The sequence below is a fragment of the Xenopus laevis genome, chromosome 2L, assembly GCF_017654675.1.
Source record: "Xenopus laevis strain J_2021 chromosome 2L, Xenopus_laevis_v10.1, whole genome shotgun sequence".
In the NCBI taxonomy this organism is placed as follows: Eukaryota; Metazoa; Chordata; class Amphibia; order Anura; family Pipidae; genus Xenopus; species Xenopus laevis.
Window position 1 is genome coordinate 12,462,786 of NC_054373.1, and position 19,685 is coordinate 12,482,470.

Sequence of the window (19,685 nt, forward strand, 5' to 3'; positions counted from 1 at the left end):
CAAAGGTCAAGTTTCTGAGGTTTTTTCTACCTCAAATAAACTCACAACTCGAGTTGCTTACTTATGAAAAAAAAAATGCAGTCGGGGGGCTTGAATACCTCAAATGTATTGAGTTTTTGAGCGCAAATCACCGTAAAAAAACAAACAAAAAGAAACAGAAAATCGTGAAGGCAAAATACATCTTCAAATGGGTAAAGGGATCTCTGCCATTGACTTCTACATGACCTGGACAGGTTTTAGCTAGAGTATTTTCGGATTCAAGCTATTTCCAGCTTTGAGGCATTTTTTTTTTTAAACCCGAAAATTTTAGTTTTTTTAGTGAAACTACCCTCGAAAAACTAATATTTCCAGATAAACCTCTATCTTTGATGAAAAATCCCCTAAATAATGGCAATAGGATTGTATTTCCACAAAACTGGATTCATGCAGTTTAGTTTCCATCAATTACAGGTACTGTTTTATAGGAATCAATTTTTTTTTTTCAAGTATGTTTGTATATAGCCCAAAATCGTTTTCAAAACAACAATCATGACTTCCATTTCTGTAGAATTGTTATTTTCAGTTTGGGGTACATTATCCCTTAAAAAGATATTAGAAGTCATTGGGGAGGGGGATCTGTTGTCATATAAAGGCACAAGGCTGCAGGCTGAGTTATACAGGGAACTCTGAGTATCACTCATGTATTATAAGGGATATTGTACCCCCTACTGTAAATGATAAGGATATTAGAAGTCACTGAGGGGTTGTTCTGTGACCATATAAAGGCACAAGGCTGCAGGCTGAGTTATACAGGAAACTCTGAGTATCACTCGTGTATTATAAGGGATAATGTACCCCCTACTGTAAATGATAAGGATATTAGAAGTCACTGAGGGGTTGTTCTGTGACCATATAAAGGCACAAGGCTGCAGGCTGAGTTATACAGGGAACTCTGAGTATCACTCATGTATTATAAGGGATAATGTACCCCACTGTAAATGATAAGGATATTAGAAGTCACTGAGGGGTTGTTCTGTGACCATATAAAGGCACAAGGCTGCAGGCTGAGTTATACAGGGAACTCTGAGTATCACTCATGTATTATAAGGGATAATGTACCCCCTACTGTAAATGATAAGGATATTAGAAGTCACTGAGGGGTTCTGTGACCATATAAAGGCACAAGGCTGCAGGCTGAGTTATACAGGGAACTCTGAGTATCACTCATGTATTATAAGGGATAATGTACCCCCTACTGTAAATGATAAGGATATTAGAAGTCACTGAGGGGTTGTTCTGTGACCATATAAAGGCACAAGGCTGCAGGCTGAGTTATACAGGGAACTCTGAGTATCACTCATGTATTATAAGGGATAATGTACCCCCTACTGCAAATGATAAGGATATTAGAAGTCACTGAAGGGTTCTGACACCATATATAGACACACGGTTATACAGGGAACTTGTATCATTCATATTACCGGGAAATTATATATCCGACAACTGTAATTTTTTTAAAATATTATAGATTATTAGAAGCCTACAAAATATAACCTTACAAACATTTAATGATAAATGGCAGAGTAAAAGTATAGCATTTCAGACCTCACTAATGCCAGAATTTAGAAGAATTCTTAAGCACAAGATTCATATTTTCCTGTGTTTGGGTTTGCCATTTCAGCTCACATGGCTAATTAGCAATACATCTAGATTAGTATTACAGGGCTACACCCACTAGTGCAGTATGTCTCTAAACTAATCACTAGTAACACAGAATGTGGTTTTAATATATGACCGGTTATTATAGCAATAAAAAGTAGGATTTTGAATTCCCTCACAATACTGGTTACGGGGAAGGTGCCCCAGCCAGTTCTAATAGGTTTCCTCCATTGGGAGCAATTAGTTACAGGTGATGCAGTGCTATGAAAGAAACTAATTGCCCGAGTGAAATTAGCTTTTAATTACAAATATTCCCCAATGTACAACTGCACAGACCCATAGGCCAATTAGTATTATTGTTTATCAAATATTTCCAGTATAATTATTGCAGTTGAAAATATATCTAGTGAACTCCTACATTCCTTTTTTCTCACATTACTCTAAATTTAGTAATAAGGAGCAGCTGGCACAGGCATGGGACCTGTTATCCAGAATGCGCAGGACCAGGGATTTTCTGGATAACCAATCTTTCCATAATTTGGATCTGCACACCTTTAGTCTACTAGGAAATCTACATTTGGAAAAATGGAGTCTATAGGAGATGGCCTTTCGGTAATTGAGCTTTCGGTAATTTTCTGGATAATGGATCCCATGCCTGTACTAACAGATGATTCATTGCCAATGACATGAAAATAAGGAGAGAGTTCCAGCAGTTGCACTGCTAGTGGTTTTGAATTCTACAGGACAAAGAAACAGTAACACCAAAAAAAAAAAAAAAAAAAAAATGTTTTAACCCTTTAAGTGCCACAGAACGTAGAATCTACGTTCTGTGGATCAAAGGACCAAAGTGCCACAGATCGTAGATTCTACGTTCTGCAGCACTTCCGGGTTTGCGAGCGGAGGAGCGGCTGTTAGAGCCGCTCGCTCCGCTCCTTCACGATCCCCTGCCCCTAGGCAACGAGCAGAGCAGGGGATCGAGTGGCCCCTGGGGCGCGATCGCCCAGGGGCCCAAAAACAGCAGCAGGCACGTGTTACTTACGTGTCCTGCTGCTGCAGCCTGCACCGGATCGACGATCTCCGCCCCCACAGCACACAGACAGGAACCACGAGGCAGATGTCTTCCAGAGGCTCTTCCTGATCGCCTGCAACAGTCTCCAGCGATTTTTTCAGGTTAGTGCAACAATTACACACACAAACACACCAACACACAATTATTAGAGTAATACACACTTAGATTCACACTTACACACACTTACACATACATTTTTGGGGATTGGGGGGGTCACTTACACTCACTGCACTTACACACACGTGCACACACACACGCGCACATAACATGTAATTTACCATTTGTACACACGCACATACATGGCATTGTGGCTTTTTTTTTTTTTTTTATCGCATCGTTTCTTTTTTTGGCTGAAAAAAATGTTTTATTGCCATTACGAATAGCGTATTCGCTAACCGTACTGTGCAATACCTTTTGTATGTTATTTCGGTGATTATATTGCAATTTTGGGTATTTTGGTGCATTTTTAGCCATTTTATTGAATTTTTAGCCATTTTATTGCATTTTCAGCTCTGCGTATGTTGTGTTCACTTGTTTCTAGCCGTATAACCTGTTTGGCCCAGCTAAAATATTCAAACTGTGATTCTGACGGCCGATAACACTAGTCTGGAAAAAAAAAACATTGATTTTTGTGGTTTTATTGGATTTTTTTTGCATTTCACTCTTTACTGCCTTATTTTGTTTTGCCTTGTAAATTTTTTCTACTATATATCCATTTGGGGGTCTCTGTGCGCCACATAGTTTGGTATATCTATGCATATTGGGCATCAAAGTGTTCAGTAGACCCCTGGCGTTCATATTTAGGATGTTTTATGCTGATAAGTTACGAAATGTGTGGCATATAATGGGGTAGAATTGAAGCTTTGTGACGATTTTAAGAAATTTGATAAAAACCGTTATGTTCAGCATTGCTTTGCAGTTTGGCAGTTTGCAGTAGAAACACTTATTTACCCATATTGGATTCGACAGAATGTGTACTTTCTGAAAATATATGGTTTTCTGGGGTCTCTGTACTGTTAGGGGGGTCTAATGTCGCATAATACACACACCAGGTGCTTATATTGCAGCAGCCAGCGCGTCAGCCGTGAAAATGTATATACACTATTGTCATTTGGGGGTCTCTGTGCGCCACATAGTTTGGTATATCTATGCATATTGGGCATCAAAGTGTTCAGTAGACCCCTGGCGTTCATATTTAGGATGTTTTATGCTGATACGTTACGAAATGTGTGGCATATAATGGGGTAAAATTCAAGCTTTGTGACGATTTTCAGAAATTTGATAAAAACCGTTATGTTCAGCATTGCTTTGCAGTTTGGCAGTTTGCAGTAGAAACACTTATTTACCCATATTGGATTCGTCAGAATGTGTACTTTCTGAAAATATATGGTTTTCTGGGGTCTCTGTACTGTTAGGGGGGTCTAATGTCGCATAATACACACACCAGGTGCTCATATTGCAGCAGCCAGCGCGTCAGCCGTGAAAATGTATATACACTATTGCCATTTGGGGGTCTCTGTGCGCCACATAGTTTGGTATATCTATGCATATTGGGCATCAAAGTGTTCAGTAGACCCCTGGCGTTCATATTTAGGATGTTTTATGCTGATACGTTACGAAATGTGTGGCATATAATGGGGTAAAATTCAAGCTTTGTGACGATTTTCTGAAATTTGATAAAAACCGTTATGTTCAGCATTGCTTTGCAGTTTGACAGTTTGCAGTAGAAACACTTATTTACCCATATTGGATTCGTCAGAATGTGTACTTTCTGAAAATATATGGTTTTCTGGGGTCTCTGTACTGTTAGGGGGGTCTAATGTTGCATAATACACACACCAGGTGCTTATATTGCAGCAGCCAGCGCATCAGCCGTGAAAATGTATATACACTATTGTCATTTGGGGGTCTCTGTGCGCCACATAGTTTGGTATATCTATGCATATTGGGCATCAAAGTGTTCAGTAGACCCTGGCGTTCATATTTAGGATGTTTTATGCTGATACGTTACGAAATGTGTGGCATATAATGGTGTAAAATTCAAGCTTTGTGACGATTTTCAGAAATTTGATAAAAACCGTTATGTTCAGCATTGCTTTGCAGTTTGGCAGTTTGCAGTAGAAACACTTATTTACCCATATTGGATTCGTCAGAATGTGTACTTTCTGAAAATATATGGTTTTCTGGGGTCTCTGTACTGTTAGGGGGGTCTAATGTTGCATAATACACACACCAGGTGCTTATATTGCAGCAGCCAGTGCGTCAGCCGTGAAAATGTATATACACTATTGTCATTTGGGGGTCTCTGTGCGCCACATAGTTTGGTATATCTATGCATATTGGGCATCAAAGTGTTCAGTAGACCCCTGGCGTTCATATTTAGGATGTTTTATGCTGATAAGTTACGAAATGTGTGGCATATAATGGGGTAAAATTCAAGCTTTGTGACGATTTTCTGAAATTTGATAAAAACTGTTATTTTCAGCATTGCTTTGCAGTTTGGCAGTTTGCAGTAGAAACACTTATTTACCCATATTGGATTCGTCAGAATGTGTACTTTCTGAAAATATATGGTTTTCTGGGGTCTCTGTACTGTTAGGTGGTCTAATGTCGCATAATACACACACCAGGTGGTTATATTGAAGCAGCCAGCGCGTCAGCCGTGAAAATGTCTATACATATTGTCATTTGGGGGTCTCTGTGCGCCACAAAGTTTGGTATATCTATGCACATTGGGCATCAAACTGTTTAGTAGACCCCTATGTTTATATTTAGGATGCTTTATGCTGGTAATGATACATGGACAATACGATGCTGGAAAGTTGAAGCTTTGAGGCAATTTCCAGATATTTCACCAAAACCGCCAAATTTTGGCAAAGCCTTGCGACTCAGTAGTTTGGAGCAGAAAGGCATGGGTACCCATTTTAGATTCGGTAGAATGTGTACTTTCCAAAACTATATGGGTTTTGGGGGGCAAACATATATTTCTGTGTTTTTACCCCACAAAAATGCAGTCAATGTGTTGATTTTTCATTAGCTGAAGTTACCCACGGAACTGTTTGTATGCGCTAACTTCATTTTGGGGCCTCTAAATGCCAGATACTTTGGTAAACTTATGAACAATGGCCACCAAATTGTTCAGAGGAACCCTGGCAATCATATTTAGGGTGCTTTTTCTTAGTACGTAATGATACATGGGTGATATAGTGCTGGGAAGTTGAAGCTTTGAGGCAATTTTCAGATATTTCACCAAAACTGACAACTTTGGGAAAGCCTTGCGACTCAGTAGTTTGGAGCAGAAAGGCATGGGTACCCATTTTAGATTCAGTAGAATGTGTACTTTCCAAAAATATATGGGTTTGGGGGGTAAACATATATTTCTGTGTTTTTACCCCATAAAAATGCAGTCAATGTGTTGATTTCTCATTAGATGAAGTTACCTACAGGACTATTTGTCTGCGCTAACTTCATTTTGAGGCCTCTAAATGCCAGATACTTTGGTAAACCTATGAACAATGGCCACCAAACTGTTTGGAGGAACCCTGGCAATCATATTTAGGGTGCTTTTTCTTGGTGCGTAACGATACATGGGTGATATGGTGCTGAGAAGTTGAAGCTTTGAGGCAATTTTCAGATATTTCACCAAAACTGACAACTTTGGGAAAGCCTTGCGACTCAGTAGTTTGGAGCAGAAAGGCATGGGTACCCATTTTAGATTCAGTAGAATGTGTACTTTCCAAAAATATATGGGTTTGGGGGGTAAACATATATTTCTGTGTTTTTACCCCATAAAAATGCAGTCAATGTGTTGATTTCTCATTAGATGAAGTTACCTACAGGACTATTTGTCTGCGCTAACTTCATTTTGAGGCCTCTAAATGCCAGATACTTTGGTAAACCTATGAACAATGGCCACCAAACTGTTTGGAGGAACCCTGGCAATCATATTTAGGGTGCTTTTTCTTGGTGCGTAACGATACATGGGTGATATGGTGCTGAGAAGTTGAAGCTTTGAGGCAATTTTTCAGCTATTTCACCAAAACCGACAATTGTGGGAAAGCCTTGCGACTCAGTAGTTTGGAGCAGAAAGGCATGGGTACCCATTTTAGATTCGGTAGAATGTGTACTTTCCAAAAATATATGGGTTTGGGGGGTAAACATATATTTCTGTGTTTTTACCCCACAAAAATGCAGTCAATGTGTTGATTTTTCATTAGCTGAAGTTACCCACGGGACTGTTTGTATGCGCTAACTTCATTTTGGGGCCTCTAAATGCCAGATACTTTGGTAAACCTATGAACAATGGCCACCAAACTGTTTGGAGGAACCCTGGCAATCATATTTAGGGTGCTTTTTCTTGGTGCATAACGATACATGGGTGATATGGTGCTGAGAAGTTGAAGGTTTGAGGCAATTTTCAGATATTTCACCAAAACCGACAATTGTGGGAAAGCCTTGCGACTCAGTAGTTTGGAGCAGAAAGGCATGGGTACCCATTTTAGATTCGGTAGAATGTGTACTTTCCAAAAATATATGGGTTTTGGGGGTAAACATATATTTCTGTGTTTTTACCCCACAAAAATGCAGTCAATGTGTTGATTTTTCATTAGCTGAAGTTACCCACGGGACTGTTTGTATGCGCTAACTTCATTTTGGGGCCTCTAAATGCCAGATACTTTGGTAAACCTATGAACAATGGCCACCAAAATGTTCAGAGGAACCATGGCAATCATATTTAGGGTGCTTTTTCTTAGTGCATAATGATACATGGGTGATATGGTGCTGGGAAGTTGAAGGTTTGAGGCAATTTTCACATATTTCACCAAAACCGACAATTTTGGGAAAGACTTGCGACTCAGTAGTTTGGAGCAGAAAGGCATGGGTACCCATTTTAGATTCGGTAGAATGTGTACTTTCCAAAAATATATGGGTTTGGGGGGTAAACATATATTTCTGTGTTTTTACCCCAAAAAAAATGCAGTCAATGTGTTGATTTCTCAGTAGCTGAAGTAAAGTCCTGATCAATTTGGATGTGCTAACTTCATATTGGTGTCTCTAAATGCCAGATACTTTGGTAAACCTATGCATAATGGGTATCAAACTGTTCAGTGGACCCCTGGCAATCATATTTCAGGTGCTTTTTCTTGGTACCTAATATAGTTTGGGATATGCGGAGCAGCAAAATAAAACCTTTGAAATGATTTTTCAGAATTTTGAATTTTTTTTTGAAAAACCGCTATGTTCAGACAAGCTTTTATGTTTGGTAGTTGGGAGTAGAGAGACATAGTTACCCATTTTGTAATCGGCAGAATGTGTACTTTTCAAAAATGTATGGTTTTCTGGGGTAAACCTACGGTTTCAGGAGTTTTTGCCTTGGAATCTAAAGCATGCCGTTTTCTGCCTTAGTGCTTTCAAAATTCGGCAATATACTGCCGGGAGTTTTTGAGGTACAGAAGTCCTAAATCTCCCTAAAACTATACATATCTGGTATTGGCACGTTCGAGAGACATAAGGCTTTCCAAATCAGTTGGATTTTCATCCGTAAAATGAAATATTTTTCTGGTATAAATTGATATACGATGAAAAATGGTAATTTTTCTTTTTTTTTTGGTATTTAGCACTATAAATTTTTTTGCACAGGTGGAAATACATGAAAACTCAGGCAGATTTAGAAAGCTCAGTTTCTACCGAAAAAACAATGTATAGTTTTCCTAGGTAAACTATAGGTTTCCCCTCAGAAAATGCCCCTAAAGTGAGAGAGCACAAAATGTTTCAAAAACGGCTGGCATTTCGCGTAACCAAAATGTGAAATTCTGCTGGCACTTAAAGGGTTAAAGGAAAAAACAAAGAATAATGTACTGTTGCCCTGCACTGGTAAAAATGGTGTGTTTGCTTTAGAAACTCTACTATAGTTTATATAAACAAGCTGCTGTGTAGCCATGGGGGCAGCCATTCAAGCACAGGATACACAGTAGATAACAGATAAGTACTACTATAGTTTATATAAACAAGCTGCTGTGTAGCCATGGGGGCAGCCATTCAAGCACAGGATACACAGTAGATAACAGATAAGTACTACTATAGTTTATATAAACAAGCTGCTGTTTAGCCATGGGGACAGCCATTCAAGCACAGGATACACAGTAGATAACAGATAAGTACTACTATAGTTAATATAAACAAGCTGCTGTTTAGCCATCGGGGCAGCCATTCAAGCACAGGATACACAGTAGATAACAGATAAGTACTACTATAATTTATATAAACAAGCTGCTGTGTAGGCATGGGGCAGCCATTCAAGCACAGGATACACAGTAGATAACAGATAAGTACTACTATAGTTTATATAAACAAGCTGCTGTGTAGGCATGGGGCAGCCATTCAAGCACAGGATACACAGTAGATAACAGATAAGTACTACTATAGTTTATATAAACAAGCTGCTGTGTAGGCATGGGGCAGCGATTCAAGCACAGGATACACAGTAGATAACAGATAAGTACTACTATAGTTTATATAAACAAGCTGCTGTTTAGCCATCGGGGCAGCCATTCAAGCACAGGATACACAGTAGATAACAGATAAGTACTACTATAATTTATATAAACAAGCTGCTGTGTAGGCATGGGGCAGCCATTCAAGCACAGGATACACAGTAGATAACAGATAAGTACTACTATAGTTTATATAAACAAGCTGCTGTTTAGCCATGGGGACAGCCATTCAAGCACAGGATGCACAGTAGATAACAGATAAGTACTACTATAGTTTATATAAACAAGCTGCTGTGTAGGCATGGGGCAGCGATTCAAGCACAGGATACACAGTAGATAACAGATAAGTACTACTATAGTTTATATAAACAAGCTGCTGTGTAGGCATGGGGCAGCGGTTCAAGCACAGGATACACAGTAGATAACAGATAAGTACTACTATAGTTTATATAAACAAGCTGCTGTTTAGCCATGGGGACAGCCATTCAAGCACAGGATACACAGTAGATAACAGATAAGTACTACTATAGTTTATATAAACAAGCTGCTGTGTAGGCATGGGGGCAGCCATTCAAGCACAGGATACACAGTCTGGGTGACAGGTCCACTTTAAATCCCTACCCAGATGTGCAGTGACAGACGGATCTGTAACTTTACATACATGACAGATACAGGAGTGCCCTCTTCTCCACCACCGGTTTTACATGGACAGAGAAAATACTCATGAGATACACACTGTTAATGCAGGAGGTAGGTTCAAGCACTATTTATTTGTACTGGCCAACCTGCAGCAATACCAGCTGTAAGTAAATGGGAGGTAATGTAAGGAGGGGACTGGGATTGTGAACCCCACAACCGGCACTACCAATATACCAAGTACGCACTAAGCCTTATGCCATGGAGAACAAGAAAGAGAAAGAACTGACCCATGTATTTGCACCCTCCCATCAAAGCTTGTCCACAAGCTCGTATTTATACACCATTAAAACGTAACTTTTATTACTGATAAATAAGATAAAAAAGTCCAGTGATAATAATTGGGAAGACACATGGAATCACACAGGGATTTACATGCACTACCAATAACATAGCGTACATGTTGATCTGCCCTTGTGAAAGGATATACACCGGCAAAACCAATCGTGCCTTCAAAAAAAAGATTATCGGAACATATTTCAAGTATCGAGAATGCACCAGATCTCATTAAAGCAGATAAGAAATTACCACCAGTAAGCCGTCATTATTTAGAACTCCACAATCACTCCAGTAATGGTCTAAAAGCCATGGATCTCTGTGGGAATCAGAGGTGGAGATTCCGAAACAGCCCTTTTATCCAAAGAGAGTGAATGGATATTTAATATGAATGCACTTAGCCCTGTAGGCTTGAACGAGAGTATAATCATGAATGTATTCATATGAGCTGTTGTCATACGTATATCATGTTTTCATGTGTGTTTTTGCTGCATATATACAGTGTGGTTGTACAAGCTGTCTCCCATATTCACACAATTTGATTATCATGTGTGAGATACCAATTATACATCACTTGTTGAGTTATATTCCTCAAGACAAATAGATACATACACAGTGTCTGCCACATACGACATCTTATCTTTATATCGCATACAATGTTACAAGGTTTGTCCCAGATTTCTACTATCTGTCACCAATGGATTTTTTTTACTTATGATACATTTTTTCGAGCACTATATCGATTTTCAAGCTTAGTATCCATTGTACTATTTAATCCATATACATTGTGTTCCTATTCTCCTTAGAAGGGTGAGAATGTACACTTAATAGGATACAATCGATTGAAGTTTTGGACCTTAATGTGGCAAGATACTTTGGGGTATTTTTGCACCAGGTCTGTATCGCAGCTCTGATAAGAGTTAAATGCGATGGGCCCCACCATGGTGAAACGCAAAAGGCTGTTTGTCTGGCCCCACCCCCTGTGACACACAACAGGCTGATTGGCTGGTTTGAATTTCTAACTGCCACAACTAGGGTTGCCACCTTTTCTAGAAAAAAATACCGGCCTTCCTATATTCTTGCCATTTTTCCTATTAATAACATTGGCATCAAGCATCATTTTTGCCGGCCAGGCCGGTAAAATACCGGCTAGGTGGCAACCCTAGCCACAACAGTGGTCAAATATCTGTGCGATGCCGGCATTTTTTTGCTTTTGACAAAGCTCATTAGATTTTGGTGAAACGCGCGTCAGGCACTCTATTAGTTTTAAAATTGGTTAGGCAGGGCGCCAGAACAGACGAAAATAAGGGGCTGACACCACTTACTGGGAGGGCATGGTGTGGTGGGTGAAGGGGTTGGTATGGAAGTGGTTTTTACAGGCATTTCCCACTAATTTCGCATAGCAGTATGCAACTACAACTCTCTGCATAACAGTACGCAACCTTCAACTACAACTCTTTGCAACCGCCACCTTCTCGTAACTTAAGGCAGCTTTTGCCAATTGTAACTTAAGGCAGCTTTTGCCAATTGGGGGGGGGGCTACGCTGTGGGTGAAGGGGTTGGTTTACAGGGTACTGCTTCAGGTGGAAGCCTCAACGCTCATATCAGAGCAGATATCCGCCAATTGGGAGGGTTGTGCTGTGGGTGAAGGGGTTGGCTGACCAAGGGCTGCACAACAGGGGTTTTTCTAATAGAGATGCAAGCTCTAGGATTTGCTAAGCCTGCCTCTCCAACGATTAGCACCACCTCTACTCATGCTAGGGCCCAACGATGGATCCTAACAAAGGGGAATGGGGGTCGGATCGCGGAACCGCATAAACGAACAGACGCGGCCGCGATCCGACAGGATTTTTTGTCCCATCCGTTCGAGATCTGGCCGACTTTCTCCCGATCTCGATCGGGGAAGCCCGTCGGGGGGGCCCCATACACAGGCCAATAAGCTGCCGAATTGGTCTGTCGGCAGCTTTTATCGGCCCGTGTATGGCCACCTTAAGTGAGTGACTCACACAACACCGATTTGAGTTATGTGCTTCTAAGGGGGCGATTTGTGTTGTACAACATTGCATGTAGTCTTCTACCCCAATTACCCTCAATATTTATGACCGAATAGTGTTTAAACAGAGTTTTTTTGGGGTGACCTCCACTAGCATACATTTACCACTTATCCGTACCACCAGCCTAATAACCTAAATTAATCCATCTCCCTGGTCCTAACCATGTTTTAATTATCACTGGACTTTTTTATCTTATTTATCAGTAATAAAGTTAAGTTTTAATGGTGTATAAATACGAGCTTGTGGACAAGCTTTGATGGGAGGGTGCAAATACATGGGTGTCAGTTCTTTCTCTTTCTTGTTCTCTTATGAATTACCACTTGACCCTCTTCTGTTTCTCATTTGATGGGGGGTGCTCCCCAACTTCTTTTCTACATTATGCCATGGACTCTGCAGCAGACCCATATTAAACAGCAATCATCAAATCTGTTCAATGATTAAACAATAGGTCATCAATAATTATGAATATCCGGCTCTAAGCAAAATGTCCATTGCACAGAACTGCACAGAATACATTATATGTATTTTTAAAGGGCAATTCAACCACATAAACTAAAACGTGCCTAATAAAAGAAGACATCATTCTAAGATACAAAATACATTCATTAAAAATAGTCAGTGCTTTTAAAGTTATTTGTAAACTCAATTGTTACTGAAAGTAGCATTTGCCCAACTACTAGTTGTTACTTTTTAGAGGACCAGTAACCGCAAAAAATTTAATTGTATTAAAGTAATGAAAATATAATGCAATGTTTCCCTGCACTGGTAAAACTGATGTGTTTGCTTCAGAAACACTACTATAGTTTATATAAATAAGCTGCTGTGTAGCAATGGGGGCAGCCATTCAAAAGAGAAAAGGCTCAGGTTACACAGCAGATAAGCTCTGTAGAACATAATGGTGTTATCTGTTATCCACTATTTAACCTGTGCCATATAGCTTTTTTCAATTTCCGCAATTGCTATACAGCAGCTTATTTATATAAACTATGGTGTTTCAGAAGCAAACACATCGGTTTTACCAGTGCAGGGCAACAGTACATGATATTTTCATTCCTTTAAAACACTTTAATTGTTTTGGTGTAACTGTTCCTTTAAACAATGTTGCAAAAGTCTTAAAGCCCCCTCCAACGGGTTTCGCAGATCGATATCAGGGCAAAAGTCAGCCAGGTGTCAATCGGCCAGGCTTAAAAATCCAGTCAGATCGAGGACTGCGGTCCTCGAACCAACCACTCTTTATAATCAGACTGTTGGGCCCTAGGGCCCACAATCGGATCAGGGCAATATCTCCCACCTCAAGGTGGGCATATCGGGGAGAGATCCGGTTGTTTGGGGAGGTCCGGGGTTCATATCTCCATATCTATGGCCAGCTTTAGTCCCTCCGCAAAGAAAGTTCTGTAGCTGCCTTGTCTTACATTGTATCAACAGTCTGAACCACCAGTGCAGAGAATAGAGAGTTACAGACAAACACTGCTTTCAGTAATAAAACATATACAAATAGCTTAAAAACCATATAATAAAAATGTATTGAATGTACGTATATTGCCATGCTGCTTAGAATTAGGTTTTCTTTTATTCTACTTTTTTTTTGGGGGGGGGTTGACATTTCATTTAAAGATAAAAAATGTCTATATTTAAACAAAAATTTTTAAAATATTTTCGGGACAAAGGGGGAAGAGCTAGAAAACCAACAGGAGACTGTGAGTCACATCAGACTGGCATATCCAGCACAACAAGCTTCCAGTTTCGAGCAATGCCCAGAAGTCAAACAACACAAGAAAGCAATGTGATGGGTAAATATGAGCCGGTCCCTCCTCATCAGCAACAACGCTCAGTCTAATGAACTGACAAACACGGAAATGAAACTGAAAGAAGAGCAGGGACTATACAGAACTGCGGGACGAGGAACTTTCTAGCTAGCGACGCATGAGCACAGTCAGTTAAAGGGGTTGTTCAAATTTAAAATACAATTTAGTACGATGTAGAGAGTGATATTCTGAGACAATTTGCAATTGGTTTTCATTTTTTATTATTTGTGACTTTTCAGTTATTTCGTTTTTTATTCAGCAGCTCTCCGGTTTGCAATTTCTGCAATCTGGTTTCTAGGGTCAAAATGACCTTGGCAACCATTCACTGATTTGAACAAGAGACTGGACTATGAATAGGAGCGGTCTGAATAGAAAGACGAGTCATAAAAAGTAGCAATAAGAATACATGTTTAGCCTTACAGAGCATTTATTTTTAGATGGGGTCAGTGACCCCCATTTGAAAGCTGTATAGAGTCAGATGAAGAAGGTAAAGCATTCAAAAACTATAAAAAAAGAAAAAAAGGAAGGCGAATTAAAAAGATGCTTAGAATTAGCCACTGTATAACATACTAAAAGTTAATCACCCCTGACTGTATAATTTAATCCCTTAGATCAGGCACAAGCACCCTACAAACTGTAGGACTACAGCTCCCAGCATCCTCAATGACAGTTGTACTTGCAGAAGCACCAAACTGTCCCAAATACTGACTGCAGAGCCCCCTGAATGCATTTCTAGCATGGTCATGAAAATATAATGTAATATTGCCCTACACTTGTACAACTGGTGTGTTTGCTTAAGAAATACAGATATAATTTATAGAATTAAGCTGCTGTATAGCTATGGGGGCAGATATTCAAAACTGAAAAATTAGAAAATGCACAGGATCCATAACAGGTAACTCTGTACCATACAATGGATTTCATCAGATTGCATTTGTTATCTACTGTGTATCCTGTGCTTGAATGGCTGCCCTCATTGCTACACAGCAGCTTGTTTATATAAACTATAGTAGTACTTATCTGTTATCTACTGTGTATCCTGTGCTTGAATGGCTGCCCTCATTGCTACACAGCAGCTTGTTTATATAAACTATAGTAGTACTTATCTGTTATCTACTGTGTATCCTGTGCTTGAATGGCTGCCCCCATGGCTACACAGCAGCTTGTTTATATAAACTATAGTAGTACTTATCTGTTATCTACTGTGTATCCTGTGCTTGAATGGCTGCCCCCATGGCTACACAGCAGCTTGTTTATATAAACTATAGTAGTACTTATCTGTTATCTACTGTGTATCCTGTGCTTGAATGGCTGCCCCCATGGCTACACAGCAGCTTGTTTATATAAACTATAGTAGTACATATCTGTTATCTACTGTGTATCCTGTACTTGAATGGCTGCCCCATGGCTACACAGCAGCTTGTTTATATAAACTATAGTAGTACTTATCTGTTATCTACTGTGTATCCTGTGCTTGAATGGCTGCCGCCATGGCTACACAGCAGCTTGTTTATATAAACTATAGTTGTGTTTCTGAAGCAAACACAGTACATTACATTGTCTTTCCTTTAAAGCACTTATTTTTTGGGGTTACGGTGCCTGTCGTGTAGCAATGATGTTCCTGCTGTTATGTGATCAACAATATCTCCACAAGGCAGCACGACATGAATGAAAATTTCCCACAACTACAAATCTATATACATATTTCTATATAGATATCTATATATATCCTGTCGTTTTTTGTGCTCATATTAATGACTTTTCTAATTTGTTTTAAGACACGTGAGTGCTACTTCTTTAGACTACGTAAATATATATAGTGAATAAAGTGCCCCCTCTTGTAAAATATAAGGATATTATAAGTGACCGAGGAGTTTCATGACTATATAGAAACGAGGCCGAAGGGCGAGTGTTTTTATACAGGTCATGGAACTCCGAGGTAACTTCTAATATCCTCATATTTTGTAACTGGGGGTACTTTATTATAATACACACGTTTCAGCGAGTCATGTGACAGAAATGACATCAGAACTCACCGTTTATAACTGATGACATCAGAACTCACCGTTTATAAGGATATAATTTACAAGATATTCATGGCTTTTGTGTATTATATATATATATATATATATATATATATATATATATATATATTCATTCATTCAAATCAGTGATGTTAATATCAACGAATTACTGCAGAACCCTCTGATTGTGAGTGCAGTGTCAGTAGAATGGTGAGAGTTGTAGTTCAGCAGTGGTTAGCAGTATAGTAAATGACATGTATGAGAGAAGGCAAGAGATAGTTGTTCTCCCCAGTCTCTGTGTATAATATATATATAAGGGAACAAGGGAGGGGAGGCCTGACAGAAGCAGGTGAAAGTCAGTCATAGTTAAAGATACACTTTAGGGACGTGAAGATTCCAGTAGAAGTTGAATGAGACAGACGCGGAGCTGCAGGTAATGTCGCCTCAGGAGGATTCTCAGTAGTAAATAGAAGGCACGAGGGAAGCAGACACTGGGGAATGTCCCTCTCATTAACTATAAGGCGCACTCCGGCTGCCGCTCAGTAAAACGCAACTTTAAGCCTTTCGTGTAACTCGTCTCCGTTCTCTTATTCTAGGCAGCCCAAGTCCTTTTACTCACCGAGCTCAAACGTATCCCGTCTGTCGCCTGCGCCGCCATCTTCCTTAAAAATGTCCAGGAACCTAAATTCCCCACAACAGCTGAGCTGACCCCGCCCTCGTCAACCCCTTTCCGGGGCGGAGCCTCACCTTCCTGACGAACCAATCCCGAATCGCCACTACTTCCTGTATGTCCGCCATTGTTTATCCACGTGATAGAACAACCCTCTGTCTTCCTTGCTGCTGTTACCGTCATGTGACCTCTCCTGACTGTCTGTTGCTTAAAGGCTGTGCATGTGTACAGTTGTTCTCCTTAGCGAGTGGCATGATTTATTATCGTTATTATGGATATACAGGTATAGGACCTGTTATCCAGAATGCTCACTACGTGGGGCTTTATGGATAACGTATCTTTCCAAAATCTGTATCTTTATACCTCAAGTCTACTAGAAAATCATATAAACATTAAATAAACCCAATAGGCTGGTTTTGCTTCCAATAAGGATTAACTATATCTTAGTTTGGATCAAGTACAAGTTACTGTTTTATTATTACAGAGAAAAAGGAAATCATTTTTAAAAATTTAGATCATTTGGATAAAATGGAGTCTGTGGGATACGGCCTTTCCGAAACTCGGAGCTTTCTGGATAATTACCGGATAACTGATCCCATACCTGTATAGGGTGCGGGGAGGGTGCGAAACGCGTAAGGTGGGCCTGGGGGGACTGAATGTAACCAAAAATTTTTAATGATAATTTAAATAAAGAAATTTTTTATGGAAAAGCAAGCCTTTGGGACAGCTATCTTTGGATTCAAGGAATTTTGATATCATCTGATTCACATCAGTCCCTGCCCCAGCTGAGCTTACAATTTAAAGGGATACTGTCATAGGAAAACATGTTTCTTTCAAAACACATCAGTTAATAGTGCTGCTCCAGCAGAATTCTGCACTGAAATCCATTTCTCACATGACTGGGGCAGCTGGGAAACTGACAATATGTCTAGCCCCATGTCTGATTTCAAAATTGAATATTAAAAATTCTGTTTGCTCTTTGGATTTCAGTGCAGAATTCTGCTGGAGCAGCACTATTAACTGATGTGTTTTGGAAAAAAACATGTTTTCCCATGACAGTATCCCTTTAAGGTCCCTGTTTACGTGCAGTAGTGACAATTTCATCATAAGGAAATGTGTGTGTGATAAATGTGGCTTCTTGCAGATCATTACACTGTGACATGGTACCCAAAATCAGCTAGTTTCCACTTCTCTCCAGCACAGTTTGGCCCTGAGTATAATTATAAAACTACAGGTATGGGATCCATTATCTGGAAACCCATTTTTCAAAAAGCTCTGAATTACAGAAAGACCGTCTCCCATAGACTCCATTGTAATCAAATAATCCAAATTTTTAAAAATGATTTCCTTTTTCTCTGTAATAATAAAACAGTAGCTTGTACTTAATCCCAACTAAGATATAACTAATCCTTATTGGAGGCAAAACCAGCCTATTAGGTTTATTTAATGTTTATATGATTTTCTAGTAGACAAGGTATGAAGATCCAAATTACGAAAAAGATCTGTTATCCGGAAAACCCTAGGTCCCGAGCATTCTGGATAACAGGTCTCTTATCTGTACTAATATAGTACAGAACTTGATACCTTGTAAGAAATTTGATTACAGGCATGGGATCCATTATCCGTAAACCCGTTATACAGAATGCTCTGAATTATGGAAAGGCTGTCTCCCATAGACTTTTTGTTCAAATAATCCGAATTTGTAGAAAATTAATTATTTTTCCTCTGTAATAATAAAGTAGTAGTTTGTACTTGATCCCAGCTAAGATATAATTAATCCTTATTGGAAACTCAAACAGGACATTATTGTATTAGAGAGGGTACAGAGAAGGGCAACTGAGCTGGTAAAAGGTATTGAAAATCTTAGCTATGAGGAAAGACTGGCCAAATTGGGGATGTTCACGCTGGAGAAGAGGCGCTTAAGGGGTGATATGATAACTATGTATAAATATATAAGGGGATCATATAATACTCTCTCTAATGATTTATTTACCAGTAGGTCTTTCCAGCTGACACGAGGTCACCCATTCCGATTAGAAGAAAAGAGGTTCCAGCTTAATATTGGGAAGGGGTTTGTTACAGTGAGAGCTGTGAAGATGTGGAATTGTCTCCCTGAATCAGTGGTACAGGCTGATACATTAGATAGGTATAAGAAGGGGTTGGATGGTGTTTAGCAAGTGAGGGAATACAGGGATATGGGAGATAGCTCATAGTACAAGTTGATCCAGGGACTGGTCCCATTGCCATTTTAGAGTCAGGAAGGAATTTTTCCCCCTCTGAGGCAAATTGGAGAGGCTTCAGATGGGTTTTTTGCCTTCCTCTGGATCAACTGGCAGATAGGTAGTTAATAAAAAAAAAAAAGGTTGAACTCGATGGACAAGTGTCTTTTTTCAACCTTACTTACTATGTTACTATGTTACTATGAAACAAAACCAGTCTGTTGGGTTTATTTAATGTTTACATCATTTTCTAGTAGACGTAAGGTATGAAGATCTGAATTGCAGAAAGATCCATTATCCGGAAAGCCCCAGGTCCCTATCATTCTGGATAACAGGTCCCATAACCGTATCAATGAAAATGAATCATGTTTGAAATAAATGGAACCTTGGTCTGGGCTTAGTTCTGCTACGATTTTTCATATTTCACAATAAACAGAAATACTATTCTGTAAACACAAGTCATTTTAATTCTTGCAGTGTAAACAATGGGCATTTCCATAGCTCCCTGCTATTGGGTCCTCACATTTCCTGTACTTTTTTAATGCTGTAATGTTCTGTGATTATTATAATCATATAATACAGCAAAAGAAAATGGCTAATGCATAATCATTTAAGGAGAACCCCAATCTGTGTAGTGGAATAAATATAATCATCTCTCTTTGGGGCAAATTTACTAAAGGGTGAAGTGACTAACGCTGGCGAAAATTCGCCAGCGTGACGTCATTTCGGGACTTCGCCGA

General features: G+C 39.5%; 1 protein-coding gene across 1 annotated transcript in view; it reads right to left on the reverse strand.

Annotated features, from left to right (window-relative positions):
- The window catches only part of morc3.2.L (MORC family CW-type zinc finger 3, gene 2 L homeolog), a gene marked incomplete at its 5' end in the record, with an annotated part of 47,144 nt that extends 30,378 nt beyond the window's left edge, over positions 1 to 16,766 (reverse strand). The window contains 1 exon segment of the mRNA NM_001093378.1: positions 16,676 to 16,766. Coding sequence (NP_001086847.1) covers positions 16,676 to 16,714 — 39 coding nt within the window.
- Between the last annotated feature and the right edge of the window lie 2,919 nt (positions 16,767 to 19,685).